Source organism: Helianthus annuus, chromosome 14, assembly GCF_002127325.2.
Source record: "Helianthus annuus cultivar XRQ/B chromosome 14, HanXRQr2.0-SUNRISE, whole genome shotgun sequence".
Taxonomy (NCBI): Eukaryota; Viridiplantae; Streptophyta; class Magnoliopsida; order Asterales; family Asteraceae; genus Helianthus; species Helianthus annuus.
The window spans coordinates 25,054,007-25,074,326 of NC_035446.2; the positions used below are offsets into that span (position 1 = coordinate 25,054,007).

Sequence of the window (20,320 nt, forward strand, 5' to 3'; positions counted from 1 at the left end):
CCTAAACAATACACTTCAAGAGAACAACAAAGAATTAACAAGAAAATGGGTTACAATTGTGGTTATAGTTTCCAAAAGAAACCAAACCATAATCGTAATTTCAAAAAGAAAGGTCTTGGATTTAATCAAACAAAAAATTATAAAAATGAAAAAGTTTGTAAACCAAAAACTGTGTTTGTTTCAGGAAAAACGACAGAGGCTGAGAAAGAGCAAGCATTCAGAAAGCAGACGAATCAGGAATTCTTGCAAAGAAGCAAGAAGAAGTAAAGAAGAATGTTGTTCAGAAAAAGACAGAAACAAGAACCTGTTTTCAGTGCAAAACTGCTGGTCACATTGCTAGAAACTGTCCGAAAGCATTCAAACCAAAACAGGAAGTTTCTGAAAAACTAAAAGAAAAATTAGTTGAGAAAACTGAACTTTCAACCCGAAAATTTACAGGCTTTGAAAATTCAACCTTTGAGGTAGGAGAATGTTCAAAGAATGTTTTAAAAAGAAAATAAAATGTGAAAAATCAAAAATGGGTTGTTAAGGGGTCAGGTAACAGTTCTGGTGATGAATGTGTCTCCACAAAGACAGATGAGCCGTATGGTGTTGAGAAAAATGAGAAATCAGTTTTGACAGTGGATGATGAGAATTTTCCACCATTGAATGCTAAAAATTTGAAATCTAAAATCAAGAAAGTGGAAATTTCAAATCAATTTTATTCTGACAAGAAGAAATTTGATGTTGAAAAGACTTTCAACGGAAATGTAAAACACATTTTTGGCAAAATGGTCAATGGTAAGGCCAAAAGTGTCAAAGAATTTTATGCTGCCAAAAGAAGTGTTCACAAGTTTGTTGAAAGTAATGATGAAGAAGAGATTGTTACACCCAAGGAAGGTCAGGCTTGGGTGGATATATTTTTCAAAGAATAAAAACCTGACTTGCCGGAGCTCCCAAGTTGGTAATCGCGGAGCATGAATCGGCATTATTTTTATAGAATTTGTTTTGAGAAGTGTGAATTGCCGGAACTCCCAGGTTGGTAAGTGTGGAGTAGGAATCGGCACCTTGAGAATTCAACCAACAGATGATAATGGGTTGAAAAGGTTTGTGGCAGGTGTTTGGTTTTTGATCCTACAAGTGGTTCAATCATCGATTCTACAAGTGATTAATCAAGGTCATTGATGTGTGTTGGTGTATGTATAATTTATATGTATAATTAAGCCCTTTTTACACCTTTAGCCAAGTTTTAAATTTATAAAAACACGATATTCACTAACACTAAACACACATATGGGCAAGTGCACCCATCGTGGACGTAGTATAGTGTTGGTAAGATACCGAGGTCGTCCAAGGACATAAGAGCTTTTAATACCGGTTTATCCTCAACGTCTAATCAAATCAAAATGTGAGAAAAATGTTTTTAAACTAAGAAAATAAAAACTAACTAAATGCTGAAAAATAAAATAAAATAAAAACAGATAGACAAGATGAATCACTTGGATCCGACTCGTGTATTAGTATAACCTTTGATTATTTTTGCACTTTTGCACTTGTTTAAGAGATTATCTTAGTTATTGTAGTAGGCCCCTCTTTTGAAGGCGACGTTACCCTCAAACCAGTAGTTTGAGTCAGCAAGGATACAATCCTAAAGGGTCGGATTATTGGAAGATAATGAATTAAGTTATTAATGCAAATTATGGTAGGCCCCGCTTTTGGCGGTGACGTTACCCTCGACTAAGTAGTCTGAGTCAGCAGGGATACAGTCCTAAATAGCCGGGTTATAGTATTAATAGTAGTTAACTTATGAGGGGGGTCAAAGAGTTTGGATCCCCGCCATCCAATACCTATGGGCATTGAAGGAGATCCTACTAAATTTGACCCAGGTCCCAAGCAGGACCTCTAAACGCTGAACAAGGGCAAGACCCTTACCAAACCGTTCCCTTAACCCCCGACCAGGTAGCCAACATACCTCCATATAGACCGTGGAGATATGAATGGTGAAAATCTTTTATTTTATATAGACAGTAAAATAATGCCAAGACACCACGGACAAACGATAAGGAAAGATCACCTTCAACATAAGCAACTAGTTATTAAAGTCATTAATACAAAACCAAATAAAAAGTGCAAAAGATTAAAAATAAAAAGTATTATACTAAACACTTGTCTTCACCAAGTGATGTAAGAGACTTAGGCAAACATGGCCTTGATTGTCAAGAACTCTTACTATCAATCTTGGATCCCGAGACGACTCACACACTCTACGATGGACAATGGATGATGGTGGTGGATGATGGTGTTATGGTGGTGGTGGGTGGTGGATGAAGTGTGAGAGAGGTGGTGTGCCAAGGGATGAGATGGAATGAAACCAAGCACTCCTATTTATAGGCTGAACAGAAGGCTGGGCACGGCCCCGTGTCCGCTGGACACGCCCCCGTGCCCGTCTGACACTCTCTCTCCTCATTAATTGTAATTCGCAATTACAATTAATGCGCCTGCTGTACTTTCACCACGCCCCCGTGCTCACTGGACATGGCCCCGTGGTGGGCAATAGAAGCTTCTACAAGTTTGTCTTTTATGCTGCTTCTTGGGCACGGCCCCGTGCTGGCTGAGCACGGGGCGTGTTCAGGCTTCTGTTTTCTCTTCTTTGCTTTGGAGGATGCCGTTGAGGGTCCGGGCAGTCTACTTTTATTCCTTCCCTTGTATTTATGCTAGAATTAGTTGTCTTTTTGCTTCTTTTGTGAATTTGAACTCATTTCATCCTGAAAATACAAAAGGAAGACAAAAATACTCTTTTTCCAACATTAGTACTTAAAAAGGGTTAGTTTTATGCCTTAATTGATGTGATTTATATGTTGCATTTTACACACATCAAATACCCCCACACTTGAACTTTTGCTTGTCCTCAAGCAAAACTCTTTAAATGTGGCTTACACTCCCAAATGGAATAGGTAGAAGAGAAGGTTTTTGGCTTGTCATAGAGTGTCGGGAATCCAAGATCTTTTTGGGTTTTATTTTTTTTATTTATTTACAATCCTATTCGTTATGATTTATTTAGAACGTTTCATAGGATAAATTACTTATTTGGGCATAACATGCCTTTTTAAAATTTTATTTATATACAAGTTCACATACCTCACGGGAGAAATCACTCAACACTCGGCCGAAGGTGTATTTTTAGTGAATCACTCGAGAGCGGCATGGAGCTTACACCTTCCATAGGCTTGCCAAGCAATCAATCCTCCTCCTTTTTAACTTTATACCTTTGTAAATATCAAGAGGACTTTTTGGGCGAAGGGTTAGGCTTGGGCTAAAGGTGGGTGGTTGGGTTAGTGGTTAGTAAAAGGGCGAAAAGCGTAAAAAAAACGTCGGTTTTCGTAACAAAATTTTTTAGTGACTTTTTTATTTTGAAGTATTTCTCCAAACAAGCTTTTGTTTGTATAGCTTTGTTTGTTTTTAACTTCATCATCATATATATACTTTTTTTTTAGTCACATAAAAAAAACGAGCTTGCGAAAAACCGAGCTTTGTTACTAAAATAAGGGGTGAAAAATAAAAAGGTTTTTGGTGGGTAAAAAGGGTTTTAGGGTAATGAAATGAAAGGTTTAGGCTCAAAGGGGTTAACTAGGGGGATTTTGGGTAAGTGGTAAAAAAAAATGAAAAATAATGGTGTAGAAAGAAAAATGGTTAGTCCTAATGCCTCCATCATTTACTTACTTGGGTTTAAGTTGGTAAGGACCGGGAATGAATCGTCGTGGCAAGTTCTAGAGTTGTAAGAACCAAGCGGCTATTCACACAAGAAACGAAAAATGAGCATTTGGTCTAAAGATGTAAATTTGTATGCTCAATAAAGGCTCAAAACTCACTTTTGTGGGAATGGGTTTTTAATGTGATCAAGTATATATAATTAAATTTCAACTAGACTTGTTATGCCGTTTCATAATTTTCTTTTGTTGGTTCTTGTTATCACGACGCTTTCGGTTGTAAATTTTATAAAAATATAACCTTATTAATCTTGTGATTCCCAACTTAAACTTTAGACAAGTAAAAAAAATGAAAATTTTTGAAAAAATTTGGGGTGTTTAGCGGTTCCAATAGAGTTTTGTGTAAGGCTTGTTGTTAGGACTTGCAAAATTTCAAAGTGTTAGCTTCCCCCCCACACTTAAATTACACATTGTCCTCAATGTGTCCCAAAAATAAATTTTTAGGTTGATTGGATGTGTGGTGTGGTGTTAAAAAGAAAAGATTTATGTTACTGGCAGTCTGGACACGGCCCCGTGGTGACCGGGCACGGCCCCGTGGTCAGGTGCCAGTAACAGAAATTAAAGAAATGAAACAGAAGCCTGGACACGGGGGCGTGTCCGGTGAACACGGCCCGTGTCCAGTTACCTGAACTGGGCGTTTTTCTGCAGGTGGCTCAGCACGGGGCCGTGTTGGTTGGGCACGGCCCGTGTTGAGCCTTCTGTGATGAAGATTTGTGTCGGGTTGCTCTGTTCTTTGTGCACGGGGCCATTTTTCTCGTTCCCCTTTTCATCCATTACCACCATGAGTGTGTTTTATTCATGCAAATTAAAACTAAAAGATTAAACTAAACTAAGGATAGTTCCGCGGAATGCCTCCGTGGTGCGCCACGTTTATAAGGGTCCTTGGCTAGACCCAATGCGAGGTTATATGTTTTCTGAGTGGGATGCTTGGCGTCCCATGTTACACCGTCGGAGAGCAGCATCCAAGCTCGAATCAATAACCTTCATGTAGTTGACCGGGTCGTCGTCCTCTATTCTTTTCCCGACTCCGAATTTTACTTCATCATCCCCATATCTCAAAGTGAGTGTTCCGTCATTCATATCTACCACCGCTTGGGCGGTGGCAAGAAAGGGTCTTCCTAGTATGAGGGGAACCTCGGTGTCTTCTTCCATATCTAGTATGACAAAGTCGGCTGGATAGACGAATCTGCTTACCTTTAACAAAACGTTTTCGATGACACCTTGTGGAAATTTGACGGAGCGATCAGCGAGTTGTATGCTCATTTTCGTGGGACTCGTGGTTCCCAAGCCGAGTCTTTTAAACATAGATGAGGGCATGAGGTTAATGCTAGCCCCAAGGTCGGCTAGAGCATTACGAACGGGGGATTCCCCTATTGAACAGGGAATCGTGAAGCTTCCGGGATCGATTTTCTTTTGGGGAAGTTTAGTGAGTACGAGTGCAGAGCATTCTTCGCCTAAATTGACTAATTGCAAATTTTCAATTTTCTTTTTATGCGTAAGGAAGTCCCTCATGAATTTAGAGTATTTGGGCATTTGGGTTAGGACCTCGATAAAAGGAATATTGACATGCAATTGCTTTAATAGACTTTCGAATTTTTCGAATTGCTCATTGGTCTTTTGACGAATTAACCTACCGGGGTACGGAACGCGAGGAGCTTTGGTAAGCTCTGGTGATGGAGGGGAGTTCTTCTCTTGCAGAGGTGTGGGTATTGTTTCTTCGGTTGGCGGCGGCACTTCTGCAGGCCCTACGGTGCGGTTTCGTAGTGTGATGAGGTGAACTTGCGCTTTTGGGTTTGTTTCGGTATTACTAGGTAATGCGCCTTGCGGTCTCTCGGCAAAATTTTGAGCTATTTGATTTAATTGTTTTTCTATGTTTTGAATACTAGCTTGTTGATTTCTAAAATTTGATTCTAATTGTAGAAATCTTTTCGAGTTTTTCTTTTCAGTGTCGGAGATGAGGCGAGATACAGTATCTTCAAGCCTTTCTCTTCCACTTTGTTGTTGAGTGAAATTTTGTGACTCATTTCTTGGTTGTTGAAAGTTTGTTCGTTGGGTTTGTTGGTTACTACTATTGTCAGGTTCTCTCCAACCAAGGTTTGGGTGGTTTCGCCATCCTTGGTTGTAAGTTCCCGTTGGGGGACCCGACGGCCTAGGTCTATTATCAATGTAGTTTACCATTTCTTGTTGATCGTCCGTTTCTTTTATACAACTCCAATTTTCATGTGACCCACCACACCCTTCACAAGCCATAACCGAGACTGTTTTTGTCATTTCCAATTTTTTTATTTTTGAAGAAAGGGCCTCGATTTGGGCTTGTAAAGAAGTGCTTTCATTGACCTTATGGGCGCCCGGGGCAATAGATTTATTCCCCCGGGGGGTGTGCCATTGAAAATTGGTTTGAGCAATTTCCTAAATTTGATTATATATTTCGTGCGGGCGACGATTACCTAAAAGTCCCCCGGAGCTAGAATCAAGTGTCTGCCTTGTGTGTGGTAACAATCCATTATACAAAGTGGATACTTGTTGCCATATCGCAAGGCCGTGATGTGGACACTTGCGTAATAACTCCTTGAACCTTTCCCAAGTTTCATATAAGGATTCCCCGTCCTCTTGTGAATATGTATTAATTTCAGTCATTAATTTAGCAGTTTTAGCGGGAGGGAAATACTTATATAGAAATTTTTGGGCTAGTTCATCCCAGGTGTTTACCGATCCAGCTGGGAGGGCGTTGAGCCAAGCTTTCGCTCGGTCTTTCAGTGAGAAAAGAAACATACGGAGGCGGATGGCATCATTTGATGCTCCGTTGATCCGAAAGGTATCACATATTTCTAAGAAATTAGTGATATGTAGATGGGGATCCTCGTCCGCAAGCCCATGGAAGGTTGCGGAGTTTTGGAGCATTTGTATCAAATGCGGCCGAAGTTCGAAGTTATTAGCTTCAACATTCGGAGCATTGATAGCGGCGCCTAGGTTACCTACGGTGGGTCGTAGATAATCCATGAGGGTACGTTGGTCCGCCATTGGAGGTGGATCACCCGAAACTTTCTCTTGTTTTTTAGCTTTTAATCTTTTTCTGAGAAAGCGTTCGGGTTCTTCTAGAGGTTCTTTTATGTCCTTATTAGAACTGGAGCTCATACACTATGTAAGGTTGGCGTCGGGTTCCAAGTCCTGCAATAAAAACAGAAAAGAATGCTGGTCAGAAGGTTCACCACGGCCCCGTGTTCAGCGAACACGGCCCGTGGTCGGAGTTACAGTTAATGTTTTCCAGATCCCAGTTACTGGAAGTTGGACACGGCCCCGTGTTGCACCGACACGGCCCCGTGGTCAGCCTTCTGTAACCTGGAAAACTAAAAACTGCCAGTAACGATGCTGGGCACGGCCCGTGTCCGACCAGGCACGGCCCATGCTGAGCTCTGCAGAAGCTGAAAAACTAAGAAAAATCCTAAAAATTAAAAAGAAAAATAAAAATATGATTAGGCCGTTGATTCCTAACTTTCTTAAAATCCTTGTGCCCCCAGCAACGGCGCCAAAAACTTGATGTGTGTTGGTGTATGTATAATTTATATGTATAATTAAGCCCTTTTTACACCTTTAGCCAAGTTTTAAATTTATAAAAACACGATATTCACTAACACTAAACACACATATGGGCAAGTGCACCCATCGTGGACGTAGTATAGTGTTGGTAAGATACCGAGGTCGTCCAAGGACACAAGAGCTTTTAATACCGGTTTATCCTCAACGTCTAATCAAATCAAAAAGTGAGAAAAATGTTTTTAAACTAAGAAAATAAAAACTAACTAAATGCTGAAAAATAAAATAAAATAAAAACAGATAGACAAGATGAATCACTTGGATCCGACTCGTGTATTAGTATAACCTTTGATTATTTTCGCACTTTTGCACTTGTTTAAGAGATTATCTTAGTTATTATAGTAGGCCCCTCTTTTGAAGGCGACGTTACCCTCAACCCAGTAGTTTGAGTCAGCAAGGATACAATCCTAAAGGGTCGGATTATTGGAAGATAATGAATTAAGTTATTAATGCAAATTATGGTAGGCCCCGCTTTTGGCGGTGACGTTACCCTCGACTAAGTAGTCTGAGTCAGCAGGGATACAGTCCTAAATAGCCGGGTTATAGTATTAATAGTAGTTAACTTATGAGGGGGTCAAAGAGTTTGGATCCCCGCCATCCAATACCTATGGGCATTGAAGGAGATCCTACTAAATTTGACCCAGGTCCCAAGCAGGACCTCTAAACGCTGAACAAGGGCAAGACCCTTACCAAACCGTTCCCTTAACCCCCGACCAGGTAGCCAACATACCTCCATATAGACCGTGGAGATATGAATGGTGAAAATCTTTTATTTTATATAGACAGTAAAATAATGCCAAGACACCACGGACAAACGATAAGGAAAGATCACCTTCAACATAAGCAACTAGTTATTAAAGTCATTAATACAAAACCAAATAAAAAGTGCAAAAGATTAAAAATAAAAAGTATTATACTAAACGCTTGTCTTCACCAAGTGATGTAAGAGACTTAGGCAAACATGGCCTTGATTGTCAAGAACTCTTACTATCAATCTTGGATCCCGAGACGACTCACACACTCTACGATGGACAATGGATGATGGTGGTGGATGATGGTGTTATGGTGGTGGTGGGTGGTGGATGAAGTGTGAGAGAGGTGGTGCCAAGGGATAAGATGGAATGAAACCAAGCACTCCTATTTATAGGCTGAACAGAAGGCTGGGCACGGCCCCGTGTCCGCTGGACATGCCCCCGTGCCCGTCTGACACTCTCTCTCCTCATTAATTGTAATTCGCAATTACAATTAATGCGCCTGCTGTACTTTCACCACGCCCCCGTGCTCACTGGACACGGCCCCGTGGTGGGCAATAGAAGCTTCTACAAGTTTGTCTTTTATGCTGCTTCTTGGGCACGGCCCCGTGCTGGCTGAGCACGGGGCGTGTTCAGGCTTCTGTTTTCTCTTCTTTGCTTTGGAGGATGCCGTTGAGTGTCCGGGCAGTCTACTTTTATTCCTTCCCTTGTATTTATGCTAGAATTAGTTGTCTTTTTGCTTCTTTTGTGAATTTGAGCTCATTTCATCCTGAAAATACAAAAGGAAGACAAAAATACTCTTTTTCCAACATTAGTACTTAAAAAGGGTTAGTTTTATGCCTTAATTGATGTAATTTATATGTTGCATTTTACACACATCAGTCATTAAGTTGAACTTGATTTAACTATCATTCAAAAGATTGGTAAACAATGTGATGAAATGACCCCAAAACCTACAAGTGGTTGATAAACGAACTTATTTTCGGAAAAACCATTTTGATTAAGACAAACTTAAGTGTTTTGAAATCCTAATGGGAAAATAGTTTGTTGTGAGGGGGAGTTCTGATTGTTTAAGCCAAGCGGATGGATAATTGAGGCGATTCATATCAGTTGTCATGTTCTGTATAGTTTGTTTTCAATTTCTTTAAATGTTTTTTTTTTGAATTTTAGGGAGAGTAAGAATTTTTCAGAAAATCCAAAAACATTAGAAAATTTGAAAAAGTCAAAAACATGATAAAACGAAAAATGAGTTTTTGTTGCATAAAAGAGGAAATGATAATACATCAGTGGACTATCACAACATGCTAAAGAAATGAAAAGTCAAGATGTGATAAACAATTTCACTGTGGATGTGTCAGTAGGTTTTTACACATTTAGTAAATTGTGATGAGATATAAACCTAAAAAAAAAATTCAAACTTGCTTATTCTGTGGGTAACAACTTCTTGGATATATAGGTAACCCCTGAAATCTTGTTTGAAAGGTCCCTTATTCTGAGATACTAGGTCTTTATACTCAGTGATATCTGGGGTATTATACCGGGACTTCTGCTGAATGGAAATTCTGACCTAGTCCCCGTATGATACTTTCTGCAAATTGCTTGAAACATGGCAAAAGCCCTCAGCAATTATGATTAAACAATTAAATTGATAATCATTGCTATTGAAGAAAAGATCCTCTAAAGGGGACACACCAAAAGTCGAAGCCGTCATCTCTCTGCGTATACGGAAGTATCGACCTGAGCTCTCATGGCCCTCGCATTTTAACCCCTTTACAGACATCATCTGTGGTATATTCACCTGTAAGACTGAATATTGGGATCTGGATACGGGAGTATATTCAAGTGGTGGGACACACGAATAAGTTTAAGTAATTAAGACATTAATTGCATATCTCAAAACAGTTGAAATTTGTGTGAAAATTTAAGTGGAAAAACATACTGACAATCTAGGTGAATTGTTTAGAACTTAAAATGAAATCAAGCTTAACGGTGTTAGTGATATGTCTCAAAAACTGATATGATCCTCTTGCACGAACTCACAAAGATATTATCTGTAAATATTTCATTTCTGCATTTTCATTATTCAAAAATCCAAAAAGATTTTAGTGTGTTTTAGCATAAATTTTGTAAAATCCAAAAAGATTTTCGACAATTGGTGTTGAAAAGCTGATTTTCAAAATTCCAAGTGCTAAACATGAAGAACAGGTTTGGGAGAGAAAATGTATGAAAATGTTATGATTACAAGTGGTTTTCAGAGAACAAATCATTTTGTAGATTTTCTGACATAGTTTCTAAATGTTAAAGATTTAATCTTTGAGAAACTTATGTATTGGGTAGAGATTGTGCAGATAACATGAGCTGGAAGAGAGCCAGGTCACAATCTAGGAATGAATCATGAGTTTGTGAACTCCAGACTACGATCCCAGCAGTTCGAAAGGGGGAGTCTGAAGGCAAAGTTGAGGAAGCAGTTAGAGCCAGTGCTGATTCTGGAACTGCATTTGCACAAGAGAGAGTGAGGAGAGAAGATAGAGTTTGATGATGCTTTCAATGTAGAACATTTGAGGTAGAGGAGTTTGTTTGTGATAAAGACTGATAAAGACTGAAGGTTGACAACCGAAGACTCGACACTGAAGACTCCGTCAACATCCGAGGGGGAGTTTGTTGGTGCATCCGTCTGTCGCCTACATCTTGTATCGAGTCTTGCGTCGAATAGGCTAGAACAAGGCACCGGAATCCTAGAAAGTTTATTTAGAAGGTGATTCCGCTCTAAATGACATCTTGTCATTTGGAGCGAAACCCCTTATAATGTTAATTCCGCCCGAAAGTGCTTAGCTAGCTGATTCCGCCCGAAATAGTCTAAGACCTGATTTCGCTCGTAATTGTATTTTTCCTGATTCCGCTCCTGATGTTCTTGTATGTTCGAGCGAAATCAGAACCACTATATATAGTGGCAGTTGGAGCGAAATCAGTAGTAGTAAGTGTGTCATAGTCATTCCGGTTGCCACGAAGTGCTGCCGAAGTGTTGTCAGAGCTTGTAATCGATTCAGTAATCAATAAAACAACAGTTAAAAGTGAATACGGCTGAGATTGCACCAAAACATTAGTTTCCGCCTCTTGTTTTGGATAAAAAGTCTTCTGGTCGACTCGTTCAGGGCCGAAAACGATCCTTCAATTTCCCATTCAAGCGGATGATCCCTCCTGACTCAGAAGTGCCATGTTACCAAAAACATAACTGTCAGACACTTTTTCGGTATCCTGGAGCTTTTTTCTAGACAAGCTCATTTTCAAATGTTATGAGCTTTCCATGAAGCTGGGTTAGGCTCGTGTCCTTGCAAAATAGGGATGTTCTCATCACTTTGGAAATAGTGTCCCATTTCTCATGCAAAGATCTTAAAAATTGGTTACTCAAAGTTGTTTTAGTTAATTCTTTATTAACTAACTTTAGTTCATTGATTAGACATGAAAAACATTCAAACTGCTGAGTCAGGGTCTCTCCCTTGACATGAGTGAAGGTTTCATATTACTGGTTAACGAGTTCTCGAGTGTTCTCGATAGCATCTTCCTTTCCACCAAATTGTTCTTTCAATGCACCTCACACCTCTTTGGTGCTGTTACAATGCAACATGCCAATATATATATATCATTCGGCAGAACCATTGCCACAATGCTAAAAGCCTTAACATCTAGCTCGACTTTTTGATAATCTTGCTCAGAGTAATTCTCCGGCTTCATTGGCTCAAATATATTTGGGTTCTCGGCACTTGGTACCATTAGAATATGCAATACGAATAAAACGGACTTCCAACACCATGTATTTTGTTGAGCTAGTATATGAACCATCCTACTTTACCAGATGTTAAATTCGGATCTGACAAATATAAGGGGTTTATTACTGAAGCCGGTATTGTGGGGGTCATTTTGTGCCATTTTCTTTTGTTCTTTTAGAGAAAAACAGAGTATGTGAAAGACACTTTTGAGTTCTTAACTTTTCAACTCTGAGCTAGGAACAATATTGGATCTTTGTTGAGCTGATCTTTGTATGTTAAATTGATTGTGAAATCAAGTTTAACATGAGCAAGCTCTGATACCAATTGTTAAGTCTGAGTTTACAAGGTTTGTGAAAAACTAACAATTAAGCTGAAAACAATTTACATTGTTATAAAGATAAGTAATCACAAACGAGAAGTCATCATCAACAATTGTTTTTCATTGATTCAAATGATTCAAATGTTTTACAGAAAGTTAATTCTACAGAGTCCCCCTCAGACTGATCACTATAACAAATATTGTTGTACAAAAGAAAATGTGATGTGTAGTGATGAATAGATCTCTAACAGGTGAGATCTATTTATAGTAGGTGAGATCTATTTATACTAAGTACGAAAGCTCTGTTTGTGATTGGTTGACATCACTCTGATAGTGACATCTAACATTCATAACAGAAAAGATTCCACAGATGTTGCAAATATCTGTGCAAATCTAACATTTGATCTAACTAAGCTAAACACCAATATAAACAAGTACTGTTACCTTGGGAAACATTTGTTTAGTCTATCCTCTGTTGTTTTAATCCAAACATCTATTTGGCCAAACAGATGTCTTGTCATCTTCATCAGACCTTTGCTCCAATATACTTTACGCTTTAACAGACATTGTTTCTTCATGAACAACGGTTTCAAGGCTTTAATCAGATGTTTGCTAGTCTTCAACAGATGCTCTGATTCAAGTGTTCAAGATTCACAATCTTTGGAGAGAATCTGATTCAAGATTATGTTTATTTCTTGATCACTTAATCATGTTTTGGCTTTTTAATATAATCTGTTTTTTTAGGTCCAACATATTACAGTCCTAATTAGCCAAACATGTGACTTGAATGGGAAGTTGACTAGAACTAACCAGAACAAGTAACTATTGGCTCAGCATATAGTTTTTATATGAGGAAATGTCACAGAATAGTAACCAAGTTTTAAAACTGTTTTAATTAGGTCACTCATATCATTTTTGTCTCAATTAGATAACTTAACATTCAAATCGAGTCATGTCCCTTTTTCCATGCGTCAAGAAAAAAATGGAGCATAAGATACCATGGTCGGATTATTTTAATATATGAAATTAAATTTATTAAAAATAAAAACACTTTAATTACATTAAAAATTAAAAAAAAAAAGTTACAATCCACGTCATCACTCGACGTTAGCATCAAATAAAAGAAAAAAAAAAAAGAAACAAAAATCCACATCACCACGGTTACCTATGAAATGGATGAAAAACTCTGAATTTTAATGAAAAATGAATGTTGAGTGAACGGATTGGAACACATTTGAAACTTAAGTGATCTAATTAAAACACTTTAAAAACTTGATTACTATTCAACAAAGTTACACATTTTTATATTACTCAAAATCTGGTTTTCACTCCTTTAAGGTCCAACCTTAAAGAAAGATCATAAAAAAACTAAACGATGACATAGTTCAGTCTTTAGTCTTGTATAATAATAGGTGAACAGAGAAATGAAAGATATGTTAACACGTCTCTTATAGGTCCATTTCCATTAGACTTAATAAAGGAAGAATAAAGGAAAAGATCTATTGTCGATACATGTTCGATGGATACACTCGAAATCATTAATCTTTTCTGGATAATTTAAAGTTTTGTTTAGTCTTTTTTTACAACATGAGATGTTTGACTACAAAAATCACATTTCACATGGTGTTGGAAATGAAAGTGGGGAACATATGATTATATAAAGCATGATCACAAGCGTTTGTTTAAAAGCAAAACCTTAATGATAAACCGATAATTAATTTGTAATTCTTTTTTAACTTTTTGTATTTTCTTGAACGACAAATTTCTCTTATTTCTGTTGTCTGTAGGACTTGAACTCAAGACCTTCACCTCTCAAAGTGTTTAAAGACTTTGTCTTTGCCAATGAATTTGTATTAGTTTGAGGTTTGGCAATGTGTTTAAAAGCAAAACCGTAGTAATAAACCGATAACTAATTTGTATTTCTTTTTAACTTTTTGTATTAGTTTGAGGTTTGGCAATGAGAATGGGTTACACGGCAGCATAGAGATATCGTGGACCATGCCAAGTTAAAAAGCCTATTTTGATTCAAGTGTAGTGATCGGCATATCTTATTATTAACGACAAATTTTATATTTAATTTTGTCTAGGGATAATAAAGTTTTATGTCTGTTAGTTTATGTTATGAATATCTTGGCAGGGTTTAATTAGAGGAACATAACAATTTACAATATTTTAGTTATAAACCCAATGTCAACCAAACATATAAAAAGATAGAGAAAAAAAATATACTAATTATTATAGTTGTTTCAGATTAGATTTATGATTATCATCAGACACACACGAGATAAGTTGTCATGGGAGGCGAACACCGGAATCTTATTCCGGTAAGTGTTCAGAAGAGGCTTACGAAATTCTATGTGGCTAACCTTCCGGTTCGTTGTAGTGGAAGCGATTTAGCAGGGGTTGTTCGGGTTCACGCAGAGATTTATGACATCTATATCGCAAGGAAGAGGGACAAGATGGGCAACAGGTTTGGCTTTGTGTCTTTGTTGGACGTGAAGAATATGGGGAAGATGGAGAAAACACCGTCTAATATAAGAATGGGCGATTACAAACTTTCTTTTAATGTGGCAAGATTCACTCTAGAAGATGGGGAAATTAACAACAGGCAAACTCGAAAGCCAAAGATTAAGGTGGCAACGGAGGTTACTGGTAATCCAATTCGAAGGAAGGAGATTGGTGGGGAACCATTAGTGGGGGTGAGATCGTTCAAAGATGCAGTGTTGGGAAGATCTACTGAGATGAAAGACGAGAAGGTCATAACGGTGCAGGATGACTTTAAGGCTTATGAGCATGTTATAGGGAAGGCGGTTATTGTGAGAATGGTTGATTTTAAAGCTCTGAGAGAGGCTGGGGGGTGTATTAGAGAGATGTCAGCAGGGGAGGGGCTTGTTCAATATGTGGGTGGCATGTTTATCATGGTTTCTTTTCCTAGCGGTGAAGAAATGGAACGGTTTGTCAGGTTAGCAAAGGAGAAGGTGGATATTTTTCAATCGGTAGAGAAGTGGGCTGGTCAAACGCTACCGTTTGAGAGAGTGGTATGGCTAAGGGTTCAGGGAATTCCGCTGCATCTTCTAGATAATGTTGTGATCAACCGAATAGGGGAGAGCTTTGGCAAAGTTGTTCAATGTGGGCAGCATGACGAACGGGATTCAGATCTTTCCTATGACTACGTCGGAGTCTTGGTGTCGGAAGGCAGGAAGATAGTAGAAGAGGTGATTATACAATGGAAGGGTCGGCGGTACAGGGTATGGGTGGCAGAGGAGACCGGAGACTGGGATACTGAATTTTTAGCAAAAGATAAGGAAGAAGGAGTGCCTCCGGTTAACCGGAATCAGTCTCAGGCATCGGAAAATACGGTCAACCCTGTGGAGAATGTGTTTATGGAAGGTCCTGAAATCGTGGAAGGAAATAAGGAGGGGGAAGATTATGTCCATAATCAGAATATAAGGGATGAGGATGTTTCCGATTTTAACAATCAATCTGTTGGTGTGAATATGGAAGGTTTCGAGAACTTTGCTGGGGTAAGTAAGGAAGTCAATGAGTTGGTTGGTAACGGTCTATTTACAGCTAATAAAGATAAAATAGTGTTTAAAAAAGTGGGTAGAAGGCGTATGGGCCCATATAAGGATAGGATGGTGTCGGTTGATGATAGGCCCAGTTCTAGAAAAAGGCCCAGAATGGAGATTGATACCAACGGTTTAGACCCATTTGGGTTGACGTTCTTTTGGGCCTGAATTATATTTCTGGGGTAAAGTCCAATATCCCCAAGGGGACGTCATATGTAGAGGTGGGTGCAGATGTGGGTCATTCAGAGGGTTTATTCATAAACGCGAACACAGAAACAGAGGAGCAGATTTCGTCAAACATTAAGGAAGTAAACCACCAAACTCTCAAGGGTCCGTGCTCCAATGAACAGCAGGTGGAGATCGATGTGCAGCTTGATCGGGCAGATGTGGCGGAAGCGATGCGGGCCGAAGTGGAATCCACTATTCAATTGGGAACTAGGGTGGGGGCTCAATTGGATAATTTCAAGGAATTTGTGACTAAATTGGTTGAAGAGGAAGGAGTACAAGCAGGTACCTTATGAATTTTTTATCCGTAAACGTCAGGGGATTGGGTGTGCCAGGGAAAAAAGGGTGGTTAAAAGAGTTAAAGGATAGGAATGGTGTGGATTTTGTGGTTATACAGGAATCTAAGATTGCGGAAGGGGATAGGTTTGACGGTAGAAACTGCTGGGGTAGGGGGGATTTTGATTTTGATTTGGTGGAAGCATCGGGTAGATCGGGTGGTTTAATCAACCTGTGGAAGAGCAAGGTTTTTAAAAAATCTTCTAGTGTTTCGGATCCGAATTTCTTACTTACTTCGGGGACCTTGCTGGTTGACGGGTCGGCTTTGAATATTCTGAATATATATGCGCCCCAGAAAATTGCAGCTAAAAGAAGCCTGTGGGAAAAACTAAGAACTGTGATCAGTAGTGGGGTCGGTTCATGGATTGTTTTGGGGGATTTTAACGTTGTACGTTGTAAGGAAGAACGAAAAAACTCCAGATTTAATCAATCGAGTGCGGCTGATTTCAATTCTTTTATTGATGACGCTGGCCTTCAGGAATACATTATGAGGGGGAACAGGTTTACGTATGTGGCAGAAAATAATGGCAGCTTCAAACTAAGTAAGATTGACAGGATCTTGGTTTGTCAGAATTTCTTTAATAGGTGGCCTCGAGCTTGCCTGAGATCCTTGCCGAGAGACATGTCGGATCACACACCGCTTCTGCTAAATGTGGTTTATTCCAACTTCGGGCATAAACCATTTCGATGGTTTAACTCTTGGTTGGAGAGGGGGGGTTGTCAAGAGGTTGTTGGTAAGGCGCTCCGTGATTTTTTTTTTTTTTTTGGAGGGGTGTCCAGATGTGATTTTTATGTGTAAACTAAAACTTGTTAGGGACGCGTTAAGGAGATGGTGGGCGGATGTGGTTCAACAAGAAGGAGAAAAATTAGAAAACCTCAAGAATGATATCCAAAGATTAGAGGGTGCTATGGAGGAGCGGGAGTTGGAAGAAGACGAGGTTTGGGTATGGGAAGAATGTAAACAAGGAATTGCCTAGATTAATCAGTGGAAGAATAGAGATCTGCAACAGAAGTCCCGTGTGAGATGGGCTTCAAAAGGCGACGATAACTCAGCTTACTTTCATAGAACTGTTAATGGGAGGAAAGCTTCGAATGATATATCGGGTTTGATGGTGGATGGTCGGTGGATTTCTAAACCTAGTTTGGTTAAGAAAGAAGTTCTAAAGTTTTTCAGGAATCAGTTTTCGGAAAAATATGTGACGAGACCGGAGCTGATTTGTGATAATCTTAAAGTGGTGACGTCTGAAGATGCTGAGAGGCTGGTTTCTTCCGTTTTCTAAGGAAGAAATAAAGGAGGCGGTGTTCGAATGTGGTTCAGATAGGGCTCCAGGTCCGGACGGCTTCAACTTCAGGTTTGTTAAGCACTTTTGGAGTTTATTGGAAGATGACTTTGTTAAGATATTCAGTAATTTTTACGATACGGGGGTGATAAGTAAAGGTTGCAGTACCTCTTTTATCACTCTCATTCCAAAGAATAGTTCTCCTGTTGGGCTGAAAGATTATAGGCCAATTACTTTAGTCGGGGTGATAAGTAAAGTAATCTCTAAAGTTTTGGCGTTCAGGGTGAAAGGGCTGATGGGGAATATTATTTCAGATTCACAGACGGCGTTTCTTAAAGATAGATACATTTTGGATGGGCCTCTTATAATTAATGAGTTGTACGGATGGGTCAAAAAGACGGGGAGGAAAGGTTTTCTGCTGAAGATTGATTTTGAAAAAGCATACGACAATGTGAATTGGGGTTTTCTCATCAACATGATGGGCCAGTTGGGGTTTCCTAACACGTGGTTTCTATGGATTAAAGGAATTTTGGAATCGGCCAGGTCGGCCGTTTTAGTCAATGGGTCGCCTACGTTTGAGTTTCAGTGCCAGAAAGGGATTAGACAAGGAGATCCGTTATCTCCTTTCCTTTTTCTTATTGTCATGGAGGCCTTTTCGAGTATGGTTAGTAAGGCTTGTGAGATAGGGGGAGTTAATTAAGGATTTCAGAACTTTTAATGGGGTCCAGCTATTTCGCATTTATTATACGCAGACGATGCATTGATTTTGAGGGAATGGTCTAGAGAGAATATAGAGAAAACAGCAAGGCTTCTTAGAGTTTTTTACATATGCTCGGGGTTAAGAATTAACCTTAAAAAATCTCATTTGTTCGGCATCGGAGTTGAGAATGATGAGATTAGTAATATGGCGAAAATTCTGGGGTGCAAAATTGGAGAGTTCCCTTTTAATTACTTGGGAATTAAGGTTGGTGCAAACATGAACAAAAGCTGCCATTGGGAATCAGTTATTGATACGGTTAGAAGACGGTTAGCCTCGTGGAAGGCCAAAACTTTATCTATGGGGGGAAGATTAACGTTAATAAAATCGGTGTTGGCTAGTCTCCCGGTCTACTACTTGTCTTTCTACAAAGCTCCGAGTAAAGTGACGAATAAGCTAGAGAAACTTATGAGATATTTTCTGTGGGCAGGCTCGAGCGAGGACAGGAAAATGAGTTGGGTTGCGTGGGACACAGTTACAAAATCTAAGGAAAATGGCGGGCTCGGAATTTCGAAATTATGTGATGTTAATTACGCTCTCTTGGCCAAATGGGCATGGAGGTTCAAAACTCAAAAGTTTAGAATCTGGCGTAAAGTGGTGGAGATGGTGCATGACGGGAAAGGTAGATTGGATTTATTGCCTCTTAATAATCGGTTCAGCGGATGTTGGAAGTCTATTGTTAAGGAGGTAGGGAAGCTTTTTTTTAAAGGCAAAAGTTTCAGTTCTTTATTAAAGGTTAAAGTTGGGAATGGTGTGACTGTTAATTTTTGGAAGGATTTATGGATTGGTTCGACTATTTTAAAAAATCGGTGGCCTCGTCTATATAGTTTGGAGCGGTGCAAAAATTGCACAGTTGCGGATAGACTAAGGATGTATAATGGTGGGTTACGGCTGGTCCCGGAATGGAAAAGAGATGCTGCCACGGTCGAAGAAATATCCGAAATGCAAGACGTCCAATTTCTTTTAAAGAATGCCTAGGCCTCAGAGAATATAGACATTTGGTTTTGGGGAGAGAAGGAGAATGATACTTTCACAGTGGCCTTGATGAAAAGCATGATTAGAGAAGAAGGTGAGGTTAGACGCGAACACATGATGCGGTGGGAATCGTGGATTCCGATCAAGGTTAACCTTTTCGTTTGGCGAGCGGAAATGGATCGCATCCCTACAAAAATGGCGCTGACTAGAAGACATATTTATGTGGAAGATGGCTCTTGTAGTTTGTGTGGTTCAGGAGACGAAGATGTTATGCATTTGTTCACCGGGTGCGGGTTCTCTTCTGGAGTGTGGTCCTTAGTGGGTCAGTGGTGCAAAATCGATCCTATTTTGGCGTTTCACTTTAATGATCTGTTGGGAATGCATGAGTTGATTGAAGGGGGTAAATGGGCGAAAAAGGTGATTCGAGGTATCATGATGGTTACTTGCTGGGCTATATGGAAGAGCCGAAATGATAAAATCTTTCGGGGGTCTTCGCCGAGGGTGATTGACGTCGTGGCTATGGTTAAGGCTTGTTCTTTTTTGTGGTTAAAAAATAGATCTAATTTTGGTTGTATTGTGTGGAAGGATTGGGCGTTGAATCCATTGTATATGTTGTAGTTTTTGTGGCGGCCCTTGTTTCGAGGGCGCGTCCGGTTTTTTTAATGAAGTTCTCTGTTCAAAAAAAAATTAGAGGAACAAGTATGTCGGGTCGAAGTATAGTAATTAATGAGCAAAATTATCATATGTTTATTTTTGTTTAGACACTAGAATTTTGACCGTGTCACGCGTTGCGGCGGCAACATCGCGTTTGTCACTTCGTTACACGCGTAATTATGATGACATTAACGTGTGTTGATCGCATATACAGTTACACATTTTGGACTTTGTTACACATTACGTTCGTGATATTATTATCATTAAACATAGATAAAAAAAGTATAACGTCTCGAATGTTACGGTGTAAAGTTATAAAAGTAATTTAGACTAAAGTTCGTGTAAA

The 20,320-nt window shown here is 39.3% G+C and overlaps 2 protein-coding genes and 1 non-coding gene across 3 annotated transcripts; all 3 read left to right on the forward strand.

The window, feature by feature from the left end:
* Nucleotides 1–6,282: 6,282 nt before the first annotated feature.
* On the forward strand, nt 6,283–6,389 carry LOC118486902. The gene has a single exon (XR_004880068.1). It is a non-coding gene; the product is annotated as a small nucleolar RNA R71 (small nucleolar RNA).
* Nucleotides 6,390–14,472: 8,083 nt separating this feature from the next.
* Nucleotides 14,473–15,915, forward strand: LOC110906551. Its single transcript, XM_022151665.1, has one exon. The coding sequence runs from the start codon at nt 14,473–14,475 to the stop codon at nt 15,913–15,915; it is 1,443 nt and encodes a 480-aa protein (XP_022007357.1).
* Nucleotides 15,916–19,515: 3,600 nt separating this feature from the next.
* Nucleotides 19,516–19,938, forward strand: LOC110906553. Its single transcript, XM_022151666.1, has one exon. It carries the CDS (start codon nt 19,516–19,518, stop codon nt 19,936–19,938), a length of 423 nt encoding a protein of 140 aa, XP_022007358.1.
* Nucleotides 19,939–20,320: the final 382 nt, after the last annotated feature.

What these genes read in the sequence shown, in the direction of transcription:
- LOC110906553 (XM_022151666.1), top strand. Translation starts at nt 19,516, where the DNA reads ATGGCGCTGACTAGAAGACATATTTATGTGGAAGATGGCTCTTGTAGT.
- LOC110906551 (XM_022151665.1), top strand. Translation starts at nt 14,473, where the DNA reads ATGGGAGGCGAACACCGGAATCTTATTCCGGTAAGTGTTCAGAAGAGG.